Genomic DNA, 25716 nt, shown 5'->3' with positions numbered 1-25716 from the left:
TCTCGACATGGATATTATTTAGATTTAATGATGTGACTAATGTTGCTAAAACAAGGCGGATCGAAAGGATTAAGAATTGATCGATATAATTGTTCAAATAAAGGGATTGAACCGATTGATTGGTAAACTACATGAAATTAGTAAAAATTGAAAAACATGACAAAAATCGACAATTGAACTGGTTTAATAATTTTTTTAAAAATTATTATGAATTTTTAATTATTTATTTAATTATTATTAGTGTTAGCTTTGATTTTTCATATAATTTAATATAATAAAATATTTCCTTAATCAAATTTTGTAAAACTTCGTGTTAAACTTTGGGAAATTATATTCAAGTAATTTTCAAATTTAGTCAAATGCTTAAAAATTTTATAAGTGTTAAAAGTTTCCAAAATTCCTTTAAAATCTAATTTTGAAAAAAATATTAGGTTGTGCTCTAATACTTTTATTAAATAACACACTTGATCTTTGACACAATACACTTAAAAGAAAAAAATTTCAATGAATAAGAATAAGTGCTCTCGATTCAGTATTTCACCTATAACCTCAATTTATAAAGAATTGAGACTTGTTAACATACCATATCAATTACAATCTATCTTCCCTCGAAACAAGCAAGATAATAAACATAAAGAGTATCTTCAATCACCTTAGGATAAGTTTTAAATTTTCAGGATACACTTTCAAGTTTTACCCGATTCGATCTAATTCATCAAACTTAATCCACCAAACTTAAGAAATTGATTGCTTCGGTCCAAATCCAAATCAATTTCCAAAATATGTTGATGTGTGTAGTTTGAATATTAAAGATGACTTAACTAACATCCAAAGTATCAATAAAAATCAAAACCCAAAAATTTTTTGTTGCCAAAATTTGCTACTTAAACATGGCAAGTTTTTTTAGCAGACACAAATCCAAGTATTGCTCAAAAACTACCTCAACAATATTGGTAATAAATTCCGCAATATAAAGATCAATAAGAGTAAAATGATAATGTATAATCAATAATATTAGTAGCAAACTATTGATGATTAATAGCAAAAAGATAAATTCAACATATGATTATTCCATTATTTGAGATGTTTGATTTAACTATCCAACTATCATAACGATACCAAATATTTACTATTTTATTTTTCTGATATCAGACATTAATACTATATAGTCTCAATTTGATACAGGAAGGTTAATTTTATGTCATTGTATTATTCTTGTAATTGTGATATGAGATTTTGAGTTATCTATTTTTATTAAAAAGGTTTCAGGTAAAAACTGCAAACAACTTTGTATGCATGCTTTTAGAAAACGACTAAAAGGTAAAAACTGCTCTCAGGTCACTTGATTTTAATTTTGACTAATTTGATCTCTCTCACACAAATTTTAAAGCAATTTAATTTTACCAATTTCAAAAGTGGGTAACAAAAGAAAATTAATCACTATTTTTTTTTCAAATTGTACATCCTTTTTATTAGTATAATAAATTTAGCCATCAAAGCTTACATATTTTATTAATATACTCTTGATTTAACAAATTCAACCTTCAATATCTATATATTCTGTCAATTTGGTTTTGATTTAACAATTTTAGCTTATATACACATTCTTTCAACATTTACACAAAATATATAAACATCGAGCTAAATTTATTATTGTATAAATAAAATTATGTACAATTAACGAAAAAACATTAATCATCACGATTAAATATTTTAGTTACTCACTTCTAAAAATAATAAAAACTAAATTACTTTAAATATTTTTGAGAGAGGGACTCGTGTTTTTACCCTAGTAAAATAACTTAATTAATTCTTCATCAAGTGAGATATAAATTTTAAATCAACTCATTAATAGTCATGCGAATTAATTTCTTTAAAATACAATGGTTAATTTATACATATATGCTGGAAAAAAAATATTTGAGAAATTAGACTGAATTTCTACAAATTTACTAATCTACGCTGTTTTTGGAAAAAGAAAGGAAAATGCATCTTACAGGGTGTGTTTTCATTACCACATTAGTGAAAACATGCCCTGTAGGATGCATTTTCAATAGGAGAAATTGTTGTTCTTTCTTACGATTGGAAATTAAACGTCAGTAGATTGATTTTTATCAGTATTTAAGATAAACATGGTTATAGTTTTAAGGAATGTTTAAATTCACGATGGTGCCGTGGAGTTGGGTGACCTATAAATTTCATCTATTATGTGAGTATGGAGCCATCATTTGGGAAGCCGAATCGTGTTTCAACTCAAGGTCTCAGTTGACGGTGATTATACAGTCTGGGGTTGAAGTGTAACTAGGGCTTCAAGTTTACAAAGGTTATGTTGTCAAAAGATAGAGCATAAATGGGGCCCCAGTTGACAATGGTTATACGAGCATGGCAACCAATTTTTCTTCATCAGAGGAGGATGATTTATAAAACCCAAATAGAAGTACGGGGAAGAAAAATGCAATGGTGTTTTAATATAATCAAGTATTTTGTTTTATCCGTATCCACCAAAGGCAATGACCCCGTTATTATAACCTGTGACATAATTAGGGTGTAACAGGTTTTACTAACAGGATCACTACCTTTGGTGGAGATGGACAACACAAATTACTTGATCATACTGGAAAGCCCTTGTGTTTTTCTTCCTCGCACTTCCGTGTGGGTTTTATAAAGTATGCTCCCCTGACGAAGAGAAATTGGTTGTCGTGCCCGCATAACCACTGCCAACTAAGGCCCCAATTATGCTCCATCCTTTGACAACATAACCTTTGTAAACTTGAAATCATAGTTACACTTCAACCCGAGACAGTATAATCACTGGCAATTTGGACCTCGAGTTGCAAAGCGATCTCGGTTTCTTAGGTGATGGCTCCATACTTACACAGCAAGTGAAAAGTGAAATTTGTAGGACTCAAACACAACTTAAAACTATGACTATGTTTCCCTCAAAGTGAGAGAGAAATAAATCATCAAACCCAAAAATTTGTACATGCAAGAAAAAGAAAAAAAATAATTTAGGATACTAAATTAAGGGATGGGAACGTGCATTATATAGGAGATGGGGCAGGATAAAAAGAGATTTTTTTATCTCAGGAATTTAGGGTTGTAGGGCTCAGAGGCAGGAACAATGGAGTTGGCCTGGGGTTGAATGGCCAGAGAGAAAACGCTCCATGCAAGAGGCGTTTCCATCTGACATAACAATGAAAGCGCTCCCTACAAGAAGCATTTTCCTGCCACATGTCAATTGAAAACACTACCTACAAGGAGCGTTTTCACTACTGTGTTAGATGAAAACGCTACCTGAATGGAGTGTTCTCCCTCTGGCCATTTCAGCCCCGAACCAACTCCATTACTTCTACCTCTGAGCCCTTACAACTCGAGATTTCAGGGAAAAAAAAATCTTTTTCCCTATCCCATGCCTCTACGGGGGAGTGTTTTCTCCCTCACAAAAGAGCTTTATAAAAAAGAACTCAATATAGACCTTTGATTTTCCATACCAACATTTGAAGCAAATTATTGATCTGAAGGATACTTGGCACTAGGAGTAATGGGCGTTGTCCTGAAAACTTGAATTTCGTCCCTACGTTGTTGTCGAAGCAAAGGTAATTCATTAATTTACGTGTAGGTTTAGGGTTTTGGGTGATGAGCACTATATTTTTTACTATTTTCTTGGTTTTAAACATGTGGAGCAGACTATTCATTGAAGATCAGAGGACGAGTGAAAGCTTTTATCCATTACATATGTCAAATTTGTGAGACCTAAATTGGCCCCGTTTTTACCGAATTTTAGTGAAAATTTTATTTAGATTATTTTCTTTTAACTTAAATAAATTATATTTTTCGCCACAACTATTGCTTCTTTGTTAGCTTCTACACTTCACCAACACAAGTTTATTGACGTAGAAAAGTATGGCATTTTTAATTTTAGAAAATGACACACGGCATCACTAGGTTGGTCCATAATGCCACGTCTGACTTCCATCGCAATTTGGGTTTAACGTTTAAGTGGTTAACCGCGTAATTTTACAGGAAGCAAATTGGGAGAAGAAACCATAGGTACCATATTGATTAATAAGGTACAGTTCAGGTACTGATTTGCATATTAACCCAAAATATATTATAAATAGTTTTAGTTGAATGATAATAATAATGCCGCTCGTGGCTGTTTCCAAATTCCAAAAGTTGGTGCCTTTTTGTTCTCCAGTCTTTAATATTAAAATGGTGTATAATCTAATAACATCCATCATAATTTATCTTTCTCAATGATATTATATGCAAAGTGTGGTTCAACTTGCTGGAAATAGTGATTTGTTTTAAGTTCCGTGTTTGCCTCTCTAGCCTATGGCCTCTACAAACATTGGTAGGTATTCCAAAGATGTTGAAAATCTTGAAAAATATTATGCAGAATAAGGTGTATCATCTGATAACATCATTATTCTGCCATTTTTGACTAATTGTTTGCCTTTTGATATTTAACAATTCTTGCAGCATAAAGTTTTTAACAAAGCGGACAAAAGGATGACCTATTGGGTGACATATTTAGAGGTGTCACCAAGTACTAATAGCCATCTGGATTCAAGGTTGCTAATAGCCATCTGCTAAATCTTTTATTCTTACTGTTTCTTTTAAGCTGTGCACAAACAAGAAAGCCTCAGTTCATTAACACAAGAAAGGACAGAAAAAAGGGACAAAAGATGGGTGAGGAGCAGCAGAGATTTCAGATTCCCAGAGTCAAACTGGGAACTCAAGGACTTGAGGTTAGATTATGTTCTTCTTAAAGGATTATATCTGTTCCTCCAAGTTATGAAGACTGTAGAATTGTGTATTAAGATATGCAGAGTAACTTGTCTCACTTCTTTTGTAACTTATATTTTTCATTTTGTAGGTTTCAAAGTTGGGGTTTGGTTGTATGGGTCTCACTGGAGTTTACAATGATTCTGTCCATGAAGAAGTTGGGATATCGATTATCAAGCATGCCTTCCACAGAGGAATCACTTTCTTTGATACATCTGATTTCTATGGACCCAAAACTAATGAAATTTTGGTTGGAAAGGTAAACATGCTTGGACAAACTGTTTATATTTTTAAGTTCAATTGCTACTGCTTCCAGATTTTGCTTCTAAATGCGATTTCATTCCTTAAACAAAAGGCTATTTTGTTGATCACCCTGATATGATTTTATGTTTCCATTATTGTTCTCGTCCTTTTTCCAGGCATTGAAGCAACTACCAAGAGAGAAGGTACAATTAGCCACAAAGTTTGGAATTGAAAAAATGGATTCGGCCGGTGTCACAATAAACGGTACTCCAGAATATGTCCGTGCCTGTATTGAAGCTAGCCTTAAGCGCCTAGATGTGGACTATATTGATCTCTACTACCAACACAGGGTTGACACCAACACTCCAATAGAGGATACTGTAAGTGCTGCAGTTGAAAGCATCTTAAAATTATTTCTATGCGCAGAGAGAGAGGGAGGTTGACGTACAAGTTCAGCCGGCTCTTTTAGAAAGAGAGATGACGATGCTTTTCGTCAAAACATTGAAGGCACCATTTATTACACATATGTTAGGAAGCGCTACTAAAAGTTTTTCCGATATAGTTATGAATGGAGAGATGATAGAAAACGCTATCAGAAGTGGGAAAATAGATGCCGGAGAAAGTAGTAGAAGGACGGCCTCGAAGAAGAAAGAGAACGAGGTTAACAACACGAGTTCATATTCAAAAACAGTTACAGTGAATCAGCCAGGAAATGTGGTTGTTAATCAGCAAGGATCATCGAAGCAGAGATCTGATACAAGACAAAATACAGAGAAAATTCAATTTACGCCAATTCCAATGACGTATAAGGAGCTATATCAGAATCTATTCAATGCACATGTGGTTGCCCCTTTCCATTTGAAACCACTGCAGCCTCCATACCCCAAGTGGTATGATGCAAATGCACGGTGCGACTATCACGCGGGAATTGAGGGGCATTCTATAGAACATTGTACGGCGTTCAAAAAGGTGGTGGAAAGACTTATAAGCTTGGGCGTGCTAAAATTGGATGATTCACCCAATACTGAAAATCTGTTACCTGATCATAACGGAGTGAACATGATAGGTGGGAGCATGGGTAGAAAGATCAAGGAAGACATATCAGAGGTGAAAATTCCTTTAAGGTGGGTCTGGAAAAATATGGTGAAAAGGGGATTGATCATCCTGAGTTAAGAGAAACGCTTCGAAAGGGTGGAAAATTACTGTGAGTTCCATCACGAGGAGGGACATAAAATCCAGGAATGCGCAGAATTCAGAGCTTTGGTTCAAGACTTGATGGATAACAAGGAGATTGAATTTTATGAAGAAGTTAAAAAGAAGGGGAGCATTTGCGCATCAGAGGCTTCGAAAGTTCCAAGAATAGTGCAGCCTGTGGTCATTATCTCGCGACCCAAGAAGGATGAGGTGAGAGCACCAGCGATGCATAGGATCATAATAAGGAAACCTGCAACCTTTCCTTACCATGACAGTAAGAAGGTCCCATGGAATTACGAGTGCAATACGACTGTCCCAGGAAAAGAGACGGCAAAGAGCCAGTGTGGGATTACTAATCCAGAGTCTATGAAAGAGGCTATAATAGGGGAGCAAAAAGGGAAGGTAGTTGAGCCAGTGAAGGAGGAAGAAGCTGTGGAATTCCTCAAATTTTTAAAGCATAGTGAGTATAATGTCGTTGAGCAGTTGCATAAACAACCGGCCCGCATATCTGTACTGTCCTTACTCTTGAATTCAGAAGTGCATCGAAATACGTTGATGAAGATGCTAAATGAGACCTATGTGTCCAAGGATATTTCTGTCAGTAAGCTAGATCGGTTGGTCAATAATATCGGTGCTGATAATTTCATATTTTTCAATGATGATGAAATACCTTCTGGGGGCATGGGATCTACTAAAGCTTTGCATATCACTGCACGATGCAAGGGGCGTATTTTTCCAGGAGTACTAATTGATAATGGATCAGCTTTGAACGTATTGCCGTTATTCACACTTAACAGGCTACCCGTAGACAGTCCGCACATGAAAACTTGTCAAAATGTAGTGAGGGCATTTGACGGTACAGAAAGGAAGGTCATGGGAAGAATTGAGGTGCCCGTACTGATCGGTCCAACAGTTTATGAGGTAGATTTTATTGTGATGGACATCAAACCTTCCTATAATTGTTTATTAGGAAGACCATGGATACATTCGGCAGGGGCAGTACCGTCATCATTACATCAGATGTTGAAGTTAGTGTCAGATGGTCGGTTAGTGACAATAAAAGTCGAAGAAGATATAATAGCAGTTGTATCCAATGAGACGCCGTACGTGGAGACCAATGACGAGTCATTTGAATGCTCATTTCGATCTTTAGAGTTTGTAAATGCGGCATTTGTTCCTGAAGGGAGCAAAATTTTGGCTCCAAAATTATCCAAAACCACAGAGATGAGTTTACAATTGTTGGTAGGAAAAGGAGCTTTACCTGGAAGAGGGCTGGGGAGATGTCTTCAAGGGAGGACTGAGATTCCAGTATTGAAAGAAAAGCAGGATCACTTTGGCTTAGGATATAAGCCAGATAGAGGACAGAGAAAGAAAGAAATGGAAAAAAGGCAGGAAAAGAGAAGAGCGCGTTTGAATGGGGAAGAAGCTAAGTGGGAGCCAATGACAACTCCCCACATATCCAAAAATTTTGTATCTGGAGGAGTTATTTACCAGGAGAAAAGGAAATCGGTTGAGAAAAGTGTTGAGGAAACGTTAGGAAATATGCACATCAATGCCATTCATGAGCATGAGGATGAGGAAAGAAGCTGGCTGGACATTCGCCCTTATGAGCCCGGAAGTGTTCTAGACAATTGGACTGCGGAAGAAATACCTAAAGTCTTTAGAAATGTCTCAGAGTAATGTTCAGAACAAACTTGTTGTTTTAGCCTAGAAATAACAAGAATTCTTTTGTGAAATAGGCCTATGTTTGAATATCGTTATTATAATAAAACATCTTTGCAATTTTTTTTGAACAAATATTCTTTCATTCTTTCCATATATTCTTTCATCATTGCACAAATATTGTACATAAATTCATACATTCTTTTGTAACCCTATTAGGTCCCTGTGTATCAATGACGTGAATGACGCTGTTACGAGCTCAGAGTTCCCTTTTGAACGAAACGTGTGTTTAGAGGGATCGCATAACTTTGAAGGTGACGAAGATAGTGGTTTATCTTTGGACTTGTTGAAGATGGTAAAACAAGAAGAAAAGAAAATCCTACCACACAAAGAATCATTAGAAATTGTGGCTTGGAGGAAGAAAAAGAGGTGAAAATTGGAACTAAGATCTCTGCAAAGACAAGACGAGACCTCATTGAGTTACTTCAAGAATTTAAAGATGTCTTCCCATGGTCCTACCAAGATATGCCCGGATTGAGTGCTGATATTGTAGTGCATCGCCTACCTATAAACGAGGGTTGCAAACCCGTTCAACAGAAGCTCAGAAGGATGAGGCCTGATATTGTGCTCAAAATAAAAGAGGAGGTTAGGAAACAGTTTGATGCTGGGTTTTTGCAGGAGGTCAAATACTCTGAATGGGTAACCAACATCGTTCTAGTCCCTAAAAAAGATGGAAAAGTACGAATGTACGTAGATTACAGGGATTTGAACAAAGCAAGCCCAAAGGACAACTTCCCATTGCCACATATTGATACTCTGGTGGATAATACAGCGGGATTTTCGCTGTTTTCTTTTATGGATGGGTTCTCAGGGTATAATCAGATAAAGATGCACCCAGAAGCTATGAGGAAGACTACGTTCATTACTTTATGGGGAACATTTTGCTATAAGGTGATGCCATTCGGATTAAAGAATGCGGGAGCAACATATCAGAGAGCCATGGTAACCTTGTTTCATGATATGATGCACAAAGAAATTGAAGTATATGTTGATGATATGATTGCCAAATCCAGAACAGAGGAGGAACATGTGCAGGTTTTGAGAAGATTGTTCTTAAGATTAAGGAAATTTCAGCTCAAGCTTAATCCGACAAAATGCACTTTTGGAGCCAGGTCAGGAAAGCTGTTAGGCTTCATAGTCAGCGAAAAGGGAATTGAGATTGATCCAAACAAAGTCAAGGCAATACGAGATTTATCACCACCACGTACCCAGAAAGAAGTTCGAGGTTTCTTGGGAAGACTGAATTACATTGCTCGGTTCATTTCACAGTTGACCGAGAAATGTGATCCCATATTTCGCCTTTTGAAGAAACATAATCCTGATGTCTGGAATGAAGAATGTCAGAAAGCCTTTGGGAAGATAAAGCAATACTTATCTAACACTCCAGTGCTGTCACCACCTAGCCCATACAGACCCTTGATTTTGTATTTATCGGTGTTCGACAACTCTATGGGATGCGATGGGTCAACATGATGTGACCGAAAGAAGGAAAAGGCGATTTACTATCTCAAAGAAGAAATTACTGATTGTGAAATGAGATATTCGCCATCGAAAAATTGTGTTATACCGATTTGGACAACCAAAAGGTTGAGGCAATACTTACTCTATCATACGACTTGGCTAATCTCAAAACTAGACCCTTTGAAGTATATGATGTAGTCGACAGCATTGAATGGAAGAATGGCTAGATGGCAAATCTTGCTTTCGGAGTTTGATATCGTATACGTAAGTCAGAAAGCCATCAAGGGAAGTGCGATAGTAGATTTCTTGGCTAGCAGGGCTCTGGAAGATTATGAGCCTCTTGACTTTGATTTCCCAAATGAAGATTTGATGTATGTGGCAAATGCTGAAGAGGGTCCCCAAGAGAATCATTCTTGGAGATTAAACTTTGACGGAGCATTGAATGCAGTAGGCAATGGGATCGGGGCAGTCCTGGTGTCTCCGAATGGAGATTATCATCCTTTCACCAGTAAATTAGACATTGATTGCACTAATAACATGGCTGAGTATGAAGCTTGCATCATGGGTCTACGGGCAGCCATAGAGCGGAAAATCAAGACATTAGATGTGTACGGAGACTCAGCATTGGTAATATACCAGCTAAGAGGGGAATGGGAGACGAGAGATCCTAAATTGATCCGTTACCGGAGATTGGTTTTGGGATTGATCGAAGAGTTTGACAACATTACCTTCTGTTATCTCCCCCGAGAAGAAAATCAAATGGCGGATGCTCTTGCTACTTTAGCTTCCATGATTAAAGTGAATCAGTTAGAGGACATGAAGCCTATTCAAATTAGTATTTATGAGATCCCAGCCCACTGTTACAGCATTGAGGAGACGGAAAATGGTAATCTTCCCTGGTACCAGGATATATTGCAATATGTGAAGAATCGCGAATACCCTGATCAGGCAACGGAGAATGATAAGAGGGCATTGAGGAGGCTAGCTATTGACTATGTCTTAGATGGGGAGATCCTATACAAAAAAGGAAATGATCGAGTACTATTGAGATGCGTGGACGCTGTAGAGGCTAAGGAAATTTTAGAAGAAGTCCATGAGGGTGTTTGTGGAACACACGCTAATGGATTCACCATGGCTAGACAGATTATGAGATTCGGGTATTACTGGTCCACCATGGAAGGAGATTGCATCAATCATGCCAAGAAATGCCATAAATGCCAAATTTATGGGGATAAAATGCATGCACCTCCTTCTCCTCTTCACGTTATGACTTCTCCATGGCCTTTCTCCATGTGGGGTATGGACGTCATTGGACCAATATCACCGAAGGCTGCTCATGGACATCATTACATTTTTGTGGTTATTGACTACTTCACTAAGTGGGTAGAGGCGGCCTCATATGCCAATGTCACGAAGTCAGCAGTCAGCAAGTTTTTGAAGAAGGAGATCATATGTCAATATGGAATGCCTGAAAGAATCATATCTGACAATACGCTGAATCTAAATAATAGTACAATAGCGGAAGTCTGTGATCAGTTCAACATTAGACACCATAATTCATCATTGTATCGCCCAAAGATGAATGGTGTAGTGGAAGCGGCGAACAAAAATATCAAGAAAATCATGGCGAAAATGGCTGAAACTTACAAAGATTGGCATGAGAAGTTACCCTTTGCTCTTCTTGCTTACCGAACATCTATCAGGACTTCTACTGGGGCAACACCTTTTTCGTTGGTTTATGGAATGGAGGCAGTGTTACCCATTGAGGTCGAAATTCCTTCTCTCCGGGTATTGGCTGAGTTATAATTGGATGAGGCCGAATGGATCCAATCTCGGTATGATCAACTGAATCTGATTGAAGAGAAAAGATTAAAAGCCATTCGTCATGGCCAAATGTATCAGAAGCGAATGATGCGAGTTTATAATAAGAAGGTTCGTCCTAGAGAATTTCATGAAGGGGATTTGGTTTTGAAAAAGATCCTCCCTTTACAAAAGGATTTCAGAGGGAAATGGATGCCAAACTAGGAAGGACCTTATGTCGTGAAAAATGCTTTTTCTGGAGGCGCTTTGATTTTGAGTGAAATGGATGGCAAAAATCTTCCGAATCCTGTAAATTCAGATTCGGTCAAGAAATATTTCACTTAAAAGAAGAGAGGAATCAAGGTGAAAACCCGCAAAGGGCACTTTGATTTCCTAAAAAAAAAGGAGAGGCCAAGGTGAAAACCCGAAAAGGGCACTTTAGGACCAAAAGGGGTTTGAGTTGAAAACCCGAAAAGGGCGGCTCAAACATTGTCAGATTGGGGCATATGGTGATCTTGCTTCACTTAAGTCAACAAGGATATACGACATCTTGAGGCATAGACAGAGTACTGTGGATCCCTTAAATGCATGTTAAATTCAGAATGGTTATCGGCTTGCACGGAGAAGTTCAAGTGGCGATATTCAAAGCACCTAGTTTTCATAATATTTTTACCAAATTTGTTGGTTCTTGTAAAAACTTCATTCTTTGCTTTTCTTGAATACTTTTTCTTTTCAAGGCACTTACTATCAATAAATTCTTGAATTAATTCATCTCTTACTCAGTAATTTTGATTCTTGTGCAAGCATATCGCATTAAAATAATGATTGATGGACTAATAATCTTTCACAAAAGAAGTTTGGTATATTACTCTGGGAATTTCTAAATAATTTAGCAACCTGAAACAAGACTATTGTTTAAAACACCCTGAGTTCAAAGATTAAAGAGCCTAAGAAGGAGAAGTCCAAATTAAGATTGCTTTTTCAGATTTGGTTGTCTAAATATCGAATGAGACAACAATAAGTCCTGATGGGGATGGAAGAAATCCCCTATAGAAAGGAAGTTTTTCATTTGGGCATGAATATTTGGCAGGACACCCTGAGAATGGTGTGAACAAATTTCATAATTCGTATCCTTGAATTACAATAGGAGAAGATTGAGAAGAGTCAAAATTTTCCTACTCTTAAAGTCACGGGGGAAGAAATATAGTACGAATGCTGCGTCCTAGAAAGTTGAGTTTGGAGGTGTGCAATGGGGGGCAATTGGATAAAGCGTTCTTTTTGGAAATATCAGTCAAGCAAAAGGCGTCAATGACAAAACCTTAAAAAATCTCAAAAATGATAATTCTTGAAAAATGACATTCTGCATTCATTCAAATGTCATTCACACATGTCTAGCTAGGAGCATTTGTTGCATTTTTATGTCATCCTACTCATTAGGCATAATTAGGTTCACTATACAGGTCATGTTCGCCAGAGAGCAGATCAGTGAAGATAACAGATCGCATCTAGTCTTATCCTCCTGAAGTTGCAGTGAGGCAGACTGAAGATGGCAAATCTTATCCCCCTGAAGTTGCAGTGGAGCAGATTAAAGCCAATAATCCTATCTCCCTGAAATTATAGTGGAGTGGATTAAAACTTCAGATCTTATCTCCCTGAAGTTGCAGTGGAGCAGATTAAAGCCAATAATCCTATCTCCTTGAAATTATAGTGGAGTGGATTAAAACCTCAGATCTTATCTCTCTAAAGTTGCAGAGAGCAGATCGCATCTAGTCTTATCTCCCTGAAGTTGCAGTGGATCAGACTAAGCAAAGCAAGTCTTATCCTACTGAAGTTGCAGTGAGGCAGACTGAGGATAGCAAATCTTATCTCCTTGAAGTTGCAGTGGAGTGGATTAAAACCTCAGATCTTATCTCCCTGAAGTTACCGTGGAGCAGATTGGTAGATCAAGCTGAAGCTACAAGTCTTATCTTCCTGAAGTTGCAGTGAAGTAAATTGAAGCACTAGTTCCTGTACCTCTGAAGATGCAGTAGGAAGGAATACTAAAGTCCAGTACGACCGGGAAAAATTGGTTTTTGGTCTTTGCTCTGTTCTCGTTACCCGACAACAAGCAAAGAGGGGCAGCTGTAATAACAGATTTTGCCCGGGTACAAATAATAAAGGGCCCCAAATAAACAAGTAGTCCATTTTTTTACAAATAGGCCTATAGAGCCCAAAACCCGAAATACAACAGGGGCCCAAAGCTCAATGGCCCAAATCATTTGCAGAAACCCTAGGGTTTCTGAAGAAGACCTTTGCGCCGCAGCCGCAACCATCACCAAGCCGAATCTTCATGATCTTCACCTGCAAACACAAGAAAGGAAAGAAAATCAAATCAAGCCAAATCAAATCAAGAATATTTCTTGTGTCTATTTCTTTTTCATTCGGCTATATAAAGCCATTGTTAATACTGTACACCAGATCCGAATTCGAAAGCATAAAAAATAAGTACTTTCAATCTGTGATACCCAATTTTAGCCCGGGCTCACATATGGAAACATAATTTTTGAGGATATGCAATCTTAGATATGATATGCAATCCTAGATATGATATGCAATCCTAGATATGATATATGCAATCTTAGATATGATATGCAATCTTAGATATGATATATAATCTTAGATATGATATGCAATCTTTAGAATATATGATTTTGTAATCTTAGAGATTTAATTTGTAGATACCCTTTAATCTCAGCCGTTGATGTAATTGATCTGTACCGTTGGATTTAGGGAGGCTCAACTATAAATAGAGGCCTCTCCCTTCATTGTAAAGGAAAAAGATGAGGAAAGAGGAGGAATAAAAAAGAACGATTGGCAGTTTTTTTTAAAGGTGGCTTACTATTTTTTTCTTTCGATTATTTTTTTTACTTATTCACGATTTTAAAAAAGGGAGAAGGTGATACTACTGCGAATTTTAATTTACCCTTTTATTTATTTCAAATTCCAATTTAATCCTTTTGAACGATACCGTTTTAGAGGAGTAGGGAAAATTTCCCTTCCAGCCCCTCTATGTAATTCGCTCGTTCAATTTAGTCCTCCAAATTTTATTTATTTGTAGATTTACCCCAAATTTGTTTACTTGTAGTTCAATTTAATCCTTTTTATATTTTTCTTAAAATTAGTTAACTTTGTTAATGTAATTATTATTATTTTAGCTATATATATATGTATACTTGTTTCTATGTGCGTATTTATATATTTTTTAAAACTAATATTTTCGTGATATTTATTTTTTTAATATGAGGTAATTATTTTTATTTTATTTTATTTATATATAATTATTTTTTATAATCTATATATGTTATATTTATCTTTGTATATATATGTATGTATACATATTAATATTTTTAACCAGCTTTTTATATACTTGTATATATATATGAATATATTTATTTTTTTAAATGCTCAAATATATGTATTTTTAACACTTACTTTATAATTTATATTTTATTTTCACAAATGCATTATATATTTCGCTTTTATAAATTTTAATCCAAAGTTACATATGTAAACTGTATGGCTTTTAATTTCAATGTATATATTATGTGTCTTTTATTCTTTATATTTTGTTTATTTTCTTCATTCGATTATTAATTCATGTTTTCGCTTATATGTTAAAAAGAATTGTTTTTATGATTTATTTGATATTTTGTATGTGATTATTTTTATTATGTCTATTGATTTTATTTATTCATTTATTTATATTATTTCTAGGCCATTGTAATATTTATTATTGCATTGTATATTTAATATAGCATCACATCATTCTTTACTCGATTTCAAACTTTTCAAAATTGAGAGAATGCTTGAATTTAGGATTTTCAAGGAAATTGAGCCCTAACGTATTGGGTTCCGATTTTCTTCGTTAAGTCTAACAATCGAGCATTTCTCTTTAATCAAAAAATAAGAATTCATTATTGGGAATTCAACACGTTGTGTCCTAACGCATTGGATGTGACGTATTGATTTCTCGAAATGAAATTTTTTTTCTAAAAACAATAAAGGAAATATTCCGAGTTTAGGATTTTAAAGGAATTGTGCCCTAACGTATTGGGTGTGATTTCTTAAATCTTGGATAAGTGGATGTTCTTTTAAAGTAAAGGAAATATTCCGAGGTTGGGATTCTAGAGGAATCGTGCCCTAACGTATTGGGTGTGATTTCTTAAATCTTAGATAAATGGATGTTCTTTTAAAATTTTATTGTACAAGTATTTTGGCCCAATTCATTTTGGGGAAAATTAGAATGCTGTGCCCTAACGCATTAGGTGTGGTATCTTCTTTCTCTGAAATAATAAGGGTCTTAATACGTAGCCTTTTAAGTTTTGCTAAGGATTACGTTTTTTCCAAATTCTCGACCTTAAGACACTAATTAATTAACTAGGTACCAATTTTGGGCGTTACGAGGGTGCTAATCCTTCCTTATACGTAACTGACTCCCGGATTCGTTTTTCTAAAACTCGTAGACCAAAGCCGTTTTTTAGGTGATCCAATCACACCCTAATAAAGATTGGTGGCGACTCTCAATTTTCATTTTTTAAAGTCGACAACCTAAAACTTTTATTTTTCAAAAAAATAGTTTCGACAGCTTGGCGACTCCACTGGGGACTTAAGAAAGTCGAGCCACAAAGTTGATTAATTCTTGTCTTATAGTCGAGAAAATATTTTTTATAAAAAAAACTCATGATATCCTTCATTATCTTCTTGTTTAAATATTGTTTGCATTATACATTCAATGAGATGAACAATTTTACCCTTTTAAGTGGGAGTGAGAAGCTATGCCTTCGTGAGGTTTTCACCTCCGTGTAGGGTTGTGGATTGCTTCTGGGATACATCTGTACCTATGTCTTTGTGAGATTTTCATCTCCGTGCATCCATAGAGAAATGTATTCCCCTGAACTAAGCTCGGTCCATATGAGCCTATAATGGGTGAAGATCGAGGAATCACTGGTTCGGTACCTTTGCCCTAGAAGTTTAACTTCATATAGTGAACTTTAGGAATCCACCTTAGGTAGAACTATACTAAACCCTAGTAGATATCCTAGTAGGTGTTTTACTCTTTCTTGATTATTTTCTATGTTTATATTCGATACTGACTTTTTGTGTTTTATTTTGATTGCATGACATGACATTTCATTTCATCATAAAAAAGGAGGTGTTGATTCACGTTCAGTTGCTAAATAGAGAGCTTGTCATAAGGAAATGAGTTTCTTGATAAAGTGGATGACAATATGGTTATCCGAATATGGTCCAAGAACACGTGATAAGAGAAGGATGATAATTTAATGGAAGACTAAACGACTATGGCTCCGTTGCCCAAGGATTCAAGATGACAAAGATTATTTGAGAGCTGCTGAACCTTCTTAAAGAGAAGCCAACGAGCATCACGAGGATGAGTGAGCAACAAGTTACGACCTGGATCGAGCAAAAAAGGAGATAGAAGAGACATTTTTTTAAAGAGTTCATCTTAATGCTCAAATGAAGAAGAGGATCGAATATCTCCACCTATGAGGGCAAGGGCATATAAATATCCATTTAATGTAAAGAGATTTGTTTTCTAGTAAAGTTTTCTAAATGAAATTGAATCAAAATCAACGTCTCTTTATGCATTCATTTCATGCATTCACATTACATGATATCATATCCATTAAAGTCCACTAATAGATTCTAATTTATATAAATCATTCCTCAGTTAATCTGGAAACCAACCAGCCTACTAAACACCGCTACGGTACTCGATTGAAAACTAAGGATATGGATCAAAGGATGGAAAGACTAGAACAATCCCAAAAGGAAATACATGAGCAACTTCAAAAGCAAATGAATGAGCAGCAAAAAATGATAGACAAAATGATAGAATCTCAAGGGAGTAAGATGACTCAGTTAACTCAATAGTTCAACAAAGGAACTGATAAAGGAAAAGGCTCTGTGCTCAATAATGAAGAAGGAGACAATGAGGGACCTGTTTATCCTCCAGACTTTACCCTCAACAAGTTGAGATATACCCGCGTAGGTCCTCTGTTACCATTAATCCTCCGGGTGACGCTACAACGCTATTGAATCTCCAAGCAGGATCAGGCTCTAACCCCGGAGCCAACTTTGTTAATCCTGCTATCCCTGATTTCGATTAGATGGCTAGAAAGGAGAAAATGAATGATGAATTGCCAAAACAGCTAGAGGAAAAGTACAAATGGTTGGAAGAGAAATTTAGAGCGATGGAATGTGCAGAAAGCTACTATGGGATAGATGCTAAAGAATTGAGTCTGGTTCCGAATTTAGTGCTCCCTTACAAATTCAAAATGCCAGAGTTTGAGAAATATAATGGAACCAGTAGCCTCGAAGCTCATATTACCATGTTCTGTAGAGGAATGACCGGTTATGTCAATAATGACCAACTCTTGATTCATTGCTTCCAGGATAGCCTCACAGGGGCAGCATCCAAGTGGTACAATCGATTGAACCGTACCCAGATTAATTCATGGAGAGATTTGACACAGGAATTCATAAAGCAGTACAGTCATGTGACAGATATGGTTCCTGATAGAATCACCTTACAAAATTTGGAAAAGAAATCAAATGAAAGCTTCAGGCAGTATGTACAGAGGTGGAGGGAGGTCGTCGTCCAAGTTCAGCCACCGCTCTTGGAAAGGGAAATGACAATGTTATTCATAAATACATTGAAAGCTCCGTTCATCACACATATGTTAGGGAGTGCGACAAAAAGCTTTCTGACATAATCATGAATGGTGAAATGATTGAAAGTGTCATAAGGAGCGGAAAGATTGATGCTGGAGGAAATAATAGAAGGCAAGCCTCAAAAGAAAAGGGAAATGAGGTGAACAGCGTGAATACGTACGGCAAATCGATTGCTAACCAACAGGGTTCATCAAGACAAGAATTAAGTGTGAAGCAGTGTAATCGAAAAGCTCCAGATTCACGCCAATTCCAATGCCGCATAAGGAGTCAGTATCAAAGCTTATTCAATGCGCATGTTGTTGCTCCTTTACATGTGAAGCCTCCACAACCCCGTATCCCAAATGGTATGATGCAAGTGCACAATGTGATTATCATGCAGGAATTACGGGGCATTCTATAGAAAATTGCATTACCTTCAAAAGCTAGTTGAAAATTCATCAACATGGGTATTGTCAAGATAGATGGTTCATCTAGTACCCAATCATGATTGAATATGAAGGCGCGAGAAGTGTTCACGATGAAACAACTGAAGAAGAGACCTTGTCAGATTTTTGCCCTTATAGACTTTGGAGTGTTTTAAATAATTAGACTGCAGAAGAAGCCCCTGTAGTATTTAAAGATTACTCAGAGTAATGTTTAAAACACACTTGCTGCCTTCAGCCTAGAGGCAATAAGAATTCCTTTATGAAATAGACTCATGTCTGAATGTTGTTATTCTAATAAAATACATCTTTGCATTCATTTTTTAAGCCAATATTCTTTCATTCTTTTCGAATAATTATACTTTCATTCTTTCGGATCTTCTTCCATATTATTCTATTCATTCATAATTGTACAAATGATTATTCATACATTCTTTTGTATATTCTTTGGTACCTATTATGGGTCCCCAGATATCAACGACATGAGTGATGCTGTTACGAATTCAGAAGTTCCTTTTAGTGGGATCTGTGTTTAGAGGGATCTCATGACTTTAAAGATGGCATAGATTGTAGCCTATTTTCAGACTTGTTACAGATGGTCGAACAGGAATGAAATCTTACCTCATGAGGAGACAATGGAGATTGTGACCTTAAGGGAACGTGCATAACCGAAGAAATGAAGCAGAACCTTGTTGAGTTACTTCAAAGAGTTCAAAGATGTCTTCGTATGATCATGCTTTGATATGCATTGACATTGTACTCTGAACAACAATGCATTATAAAAAAAAATTTTACAGTATGTTCAAGATTAACATCATAAACGATGCATTCTTTGCCGGGGCAATGCCTTCTTCTTTGGCTCATAATGGTTTAGCCCGTCGAAGTCAAGTTGTCATTTCTCCGTTGTTGGATTTCATATTAATTGGAGAGGAAGATCCAAAGTTTTCGTCATAGTTAAAATTATGCCCCAAAAGGCTCTATCAAAGAAATTTGATCACAAAGAAGATTTTACATTGGTTCTGATCGAAAGGGATAACGAAGACTTGTCTAATCCTATGAGTTCAGATTCAAAAAAAAAAACAAAAACAAAAACAAAAAATGAAAAAAAAAGGAAAAATGGAGAGGCCAAAGTGAAAACCCGCAAAGGGCACTTTGAGACCAAAGGGGATTTGAGTTGAAAACCCGAAAAGGGCGGCTCAAATATTGATCAGAATGGGGCACGAGGTGATTAGAGCAACTTGGGGCATGTGGTGATCTTGTTATACCTGAATTATCAAGAAAAGGTAGGCAACATCTTGGGGCATTGGCAGAGTACTGTGGATCTCCTAAACACATGTCAAACTCAGATGGATCTTCAAAATAAAAGTTTGTACAGAGAAGTTCAAGCTGCGATATCTAGGGCACCCAATATTCATATTATTTATACTAAATTTGTTATTCTCGAAACACTTCATTTGTTTCCAAGATACATATTCCCAATTAATCTCTTTGTTATTCTTCTTTACTATCTTTGATAATTTATTTCAAGTTATGGTCAGAATTATCTCTATTTCATCCATTGTTTTGTTCTTTTTGCAAGCATGTTGCATTAGAATAATGATCAATGGACTAATAAAACTTTCACGAAGGAAGTTTTGCATATTACTCTAGAAGTTTCTAAATAATACAAGAGCCCAAACAGACTATTATTTAGAACGCACCGTTTAAAGGTTGGAAATCAAAAGGAACAGTCTAAACTAGGACTTTTCTTTGGATTTTGTTGTCAAAAATTGGATGTCGTGTTGATGACAAAGCCTAGATCAACAAGCAATTAATGATCACCAGGCAATAGAAAGAGGTTACCTCAGGGAAGAGAGCCTTCAGTTGCACGTGAGCCTTTGGTACGACACCTTGGGAATGGTGTAAGAGACTAGAAAGATTTAGATCTTATATCTTTGAATTGTGATAGGAGAGGATTGAAGAAAAGTCATATACTCTTGGGTTACAGTGGGAGAACGATGGTATGAATTTTTGCGCCCCAATGGATTAAACTTGGAGGTTCACAGTGGGGGCAACTCGCTAAATGTTTCTTCGTAAAAGCTACCAAGCAAGAAGGCGTTGTAGCACGTTAGTCACAAAGCCTTAATAAACTTCGAGTAATGACAACCTAAGCGGGATCATTCTCGGAAAAATAAAATTTTGCGTTCATGTAAGCACCATTCATACATGTCTAGTTAGGAACATTTGATGCATTTTTTATCATGTCATTAGGCATAATTAGGTTCATTATACGTGTCATGCTCCCGGAGAATGATCGGTGAAAGAGCGATCTTGTCTTCCCGCATCGACAAAGAAAGCGATCGAAAACAAAGCCTTGCCTTCCTCGTTTGTAGTGGTGCAAGTTAAAGATAGCGAGATCTTGCCTTCTGCATTGACAATAAGCGATCGAAGATGGCGGATTTTACCTCCCCGTGGTTATAGTGGAGTACATTGAAGCGATAATTCTACTTCCTCGGCGAGTGGAATAGATTAAAGATAGCAGATCTTACCTTCCGCATTGACAATGAAGCGATCAAGATGGCGAATTTTACCTCCCCGTGGTTATAGTGGAGTACATTGAAGCCGTAATTCTACTTCCTCGACAGAAGTGGAATAGATTGAAGATTTCAGATCTTATCTCCTAAGCAAGAGGGAGCAGATCAAGATGGCGGATTTTACCTCCCGTGGTTATAGTGGAGTACATTGAAGCCTGAATTCTACTTCCCCGGGCAACAATGGAATAGATTGAAGATTTTAGATCTTATCTCCTAAGCGAGAGTGGAGCAGATCAAGATGGCGGATTTTACCTCCCTGTGGTTATAGTGGAGTACATTGAAGCCAATAATTCTACTTCCCTCGGCAACTGTGGAATAGATTGAAGATTTCAGATCTTATCTCCCTAAGCAGTAGTGGAGCAGATTGAAGATTGCGGATTTTACCTCCCTATGGTTACAAAGTGGAGTACATTGAAGCTAGTAATTCGCTTCCCTAGGCAATAGTGGAATAGATTGAAGATTTCAGATCTTATCTCCTAAGCAAGAGTGGAGTAGATCAAGATGGTGGATTTTACCTCCCGTGGTTACAAAGTGGAGTACATTGAAGTCGAGAATCCTATCTCCCCGGTCGCAGCGGAATAGGTTGAAGATTGTAAGTCTTATCTCCTATAATTGCAAGTGGAATAGATTGAAGCACTAGCTCCTATATCAAGATGCGAGAGGAAGGAATGAGGCTACTTGAAGAAGAAGAGTTTCATGTTCTAGCAAGACCGCAAATTTGGGCATTTTAAAGTCTTTGCTCCGCTCTCATTACCGACAACGAGCAAAGAGGGCAGCTGTAATACCCAATTTTAGCCCGGGCTCACATATGGAAACATAATTTTTGAGGATATGCAATCTTAGATATGATATATGCAATCTTAGATATGATATGCAATCTTAGATATGATATATAATCTTAGATATGATATGCAATCTTAGAATATATGATTTTGTAATCTTAGAGATTTAATTTGTAGATACCCTTTAATCTTAGCCGTTGATGTAATTGATCTGTACCGTTGGATTTGGGGAGGCTCAACTATAAATAGAGGCCTCTCTCTTCATTGTAAAGGAAAAAGAGGAGGAATAAAAAAGAACGATTGGCAGTTTTTTTTAAAGGTGGCTTACTATTTTTTTCTTTCGATTATTTTTTTTTACTTATTCACGATTTTAAAAAAGGGAGAAGGTGATACCACTGCGAATTTTATTTATTTTTTATTTAGCCCCTCCGCCTTTTAATGTTTTTGTAATTAAGTTTTCTTTATTTTTTTAATTTACCCTTTTATTTATTTTAAATTCCAATTTAATCCTTTTGAACGATACCATTTTAGAGGAGAAGGGAAAATTTCCCTTCCAGCCCCTCTATGTAATTCGCTCGTTCAATTTAGTCCTCCAAATTTTATTTATTTGCAGATTTACCCCAAATTTGTTTACTTGTAGTTCAATTTAATCCTTTTTATATTTTTCTTAAAATTAGTTAATTTTGTTAATGTAATTATTATTATTTTCATATGTAATTATTATTATTTTAGCTATATATATATGTATACTTGTTTCTATGTGCGTATTTATATTTTTTTAAAACTAATATTTTTCGCATATTTATTTTTTAATATGAGGTAATTATTTTTATTTTATTTTATTTATATATAATTATTTTTTATAATCTATATATGTTATATTTATCTTTGTATATATATGTATGTATACATATTAATATTTTTAACAGCTTTTTTATATACTTGTATATATATATGAATATATTTATTTTTTTAAATGCTCAAATATATGTATTTTTAACACTTACTTTATAATTTATATTTTATTTTCACAAATGCATTATATATTCTCGCTTTTATAAATTTTAATCCAAAGTTACATATGTAAATTATGTGTATGGCTTTTAATTTCAATGTATATATTATGTGCCTTTTATTCTTTATATTTTGTTTATTTTCTTCATTCGGTTATTAATTCATGTTTTCGTTTATATGTTAAAAGAATTTTTTTATGATTTATTTGATATTTTGTATGTGATTATTTTTATTATGTATATTGATTTTATTTATTTATTTATTTATATTATTTCTAGGCCATTGTAATATTTATTATTGCATTGTATATTTAATATAGCATCACATCATTCTTTACTCGATTTCAAACTTTTCAAAATTGAGAGAATGCTTGAATTTAGGATTTTCAAGGAAATTGAGCCCTAACGTATTGGGTTCCGATTTTCTTCGTTAAGTCTAACAATCGAGCATTTCTCTTTAATCAAAAAATAAGAATTCATTATTGGGAATTCAACACGTTGTGTCCTAACGTATTGGATGTGACGCATTAATTTCTCGAAATGAAAATTTTTTTTTCTAAAAACAATAAAGGAAATATTCCGAGTTTGGGATTTTAAAGGAATTGTGCCCTAACGTATTGGGTGTGATTTCCTAAATCTTGGATAAGTGGATGTTCTTTTAAAGTAAAGGAAATATTCCGAGTTTGGGATTCTAGAGGAATCGTGCCCTAACGTATTAGGTGTGATTTCTTAAATCTTGGATAAGTGGATGTTCTTTTAAAATTTTATTGTACAAGTATTTTGGCCCAATTCATTTTGGGGAAAATTAGAATGCTGTGCCCTAACGCATTAGGTGTGGTATCTTCTTTCTCTGAAATAATAAGGGTCTTAATACGTAGCCTTTTAAGTTTTGCTAAGGATTACATTTTTTCCAAATTCTCGACCTTAAGACACTAATTAATTAACTAGGTACCAATTTTCGGCGTTACGAGGGTGCTAATCCTTCCTCATACGTAATTGACTCCCGGATCCGTTTTTCTAAAACTCGTAGACCAAAGCCATTTTTTAGGTGATCCAATCACACCCTAATAAAGATTGGTGGCGACTCCCAATTTTCATTTTTTAAAGTCGAAAACCTAAAACTTTTATTTTTCAAAAAAATGGTTTCGACATCCTTGTTTCATAATCTTATAGTGGGACAGTAATCTTTAGCTGCTTGAACTTTCTATGTCAAGATGTCTGAACTGAAGAAGTTGGTGGAAGAGGGGAAAATAAAGTACATAGGTTTATCTGGAGCTTCCCCTGAAACTATAAAGAGAGCACATGCAGTACATCCCATAACTGCTTTACAGATAGAGTGGTCGCTATGGACTCGTGATCTTGAGGAAGAAATAGTCCCCCTTTGCAGGTTTCTTCATGCATCTTAAACCATTCAAACTTTTAAAAAGTAATGTTTACTTCATATCCAAACTCTAATGTTGCTAGTCTTTTCGTTTCCTAAGAGACTTGCTAAACTCATGCTATCAACCATTACTTACTCCTCCATCTGCTACAAGCCAAAGCACAATAAATGCCTGAATAAATGTTTTAATCTATGCAGGGAACTTGGAATTGGCATTGTTCCATATAGCCCTCTTGGTAGCGGTTTCTTTGCAGGCAGAGGAGTATTGGAAACTATGCCTGCAAATAGTTTTCTGGTATGGGAACTAACATCATTAATGTCTTTAACTTATCCTTAATCTTTGTATAGTAAACTGATAGCCAACTTGTACTTTTAAGCCAACTTTCCCAAGGTTTCAAGAAGAAAACTTGGACAAAAATAAGATCATATATTTGAAAGTGGAGAAGTTGGCTAAGAAGCATGGATGTAGCCCTGCACAATTAGCACTTGCCTGGGTTCTTCATCAAGGGGACGATGTAGCACCGATTCCCGGTGAGTCGCATTCTGTAATTCTCAACATCTATTTTCTCTTTTTGATGGCCAACAGACATTTCAACTAAAAGTCGCAGCAGAAGTAGCATAATTGGCCTGAAAATCTTGTACCAAGTACAAATGCATATATACTTAATTATTTGTTTAGATAATAGGACTAGGACCGAAGTTTTGACCATTTCTTTCATTTTTTTTTCACAGGAACAACCAAGATAAAGAATCTCGATAGTAACAGTGATTCACTAAAAGTAAAGCTCACAGAAGAAGATTTGGAAGAAATTTCTAATGCGGTCCCGATAAATGAGGTAGCTGGTGAATTTTTGCCTGATAATTTAAGTCAATTCCACTGGAAGTTCGGTAATACACCACCAAAGGGGAGCAAGGTTTCAACTTGAAATAACCATGGATGCAAAGTCTGCAGCAAAAAATGAGGTTTTGGATGAATGGACTCTCTCCAACAACTCAAACGATTGAAAATTTGTATCAATGGTTTTGCTGTCTGTGATTGTAGCAAGTAATTTTCCAAGTTATATAGTTAGGAAATCAAACAGGTTGTTTATCACCTGAACACTGTTGTTTCAGCTACTTACAGCAGTATTATTGTAGCAGGTTGCTACCACCTGTTTGTCTTGGAGAAATAAAAATCATAATTTTTTTCTAGAAAATAATGTTATTTGAGATGTGTATGTTGCCTTGATCTCTTCTCTTGTTTTATTTCAACTAATATATTCACATTTACATTGGTAAAATCTTTAGAAAATAACCATCTAAAGTAACAAAATTATACATAGCAATGAAACTATGGAAATTGTTAGAACAAGTTGCTGTCGAAGCTTTGGTGATTTAGTGGTAGACTAGGACTCTGCCTTTATCAAAATGATTGAATGAAACTTTGATTTTACATCAGATTCAAATCCAACTAAAACTGATAAAATTTAGGAGGAAAAGGGTATGGGTGATGTGTGTCGAAACTATTTTTGAAATTGACTTTATTTTGAAAGCAAACGAAAATGGGAATCGCCACTAATCTTTTTTATGAAGTGTGATCGGATCACCTCGTAATTTGATCGTTTT

The 25716-nt window shown here is 35.6% G+C and overlaps 1 protein-coding gene across 1 annotated transcript; it reads left to right on the top strand.

Moving 5' to 3' along the window:
- The first annotated feature begins 4565 nt into the window (after positions 1 to 4565).
- Positions 4566 to 25310, top strand: LOC105804686 (probable aldo-keto reductase 1). The gene is made up of 7 exons (XM_012637390.2): positions 4566 to 4751; positions 4880 to 5047; positions 5208 to 5411; positions 23945 to 24117; positions 24310 to 24406; positions 24489 to 24642; positions 24844 to 25310. The coding sequence occupies exons 1-7, from the start codon at positions 4689 to 4691 to the stop codon at positions 25035 to 25037; spliced, it is 1053 nt and encodes a 350-aa protein (XP_012492844.2). The 5' UTR covers positions 4566 to 4688; the 3' UTR covers positions 25038 to 25310.
- Positions 25311 to 25716: the final 406 nt, after the last annotated feature.

Source organism: Gossypium raimondii, chromosome 11 (assembly GCF_025698545.1).
Source record: "Gossypium raimondii isolate GPD5lz chromosome 11, ASM2569854v1, whole genome shotgun sequence".
Lineage (NCBI taxonomy): Eukaryota > Viridiplantae > Streptophyta > Magnoliopsida > Malvales > Malvaceae > Gossypium > Gossypium raimondii.
The sequence above is the reverse complement of the archived record's forward strand: the minus strand, read 5'-3'. Positions and strand labels throughout refer to the sequence as shown.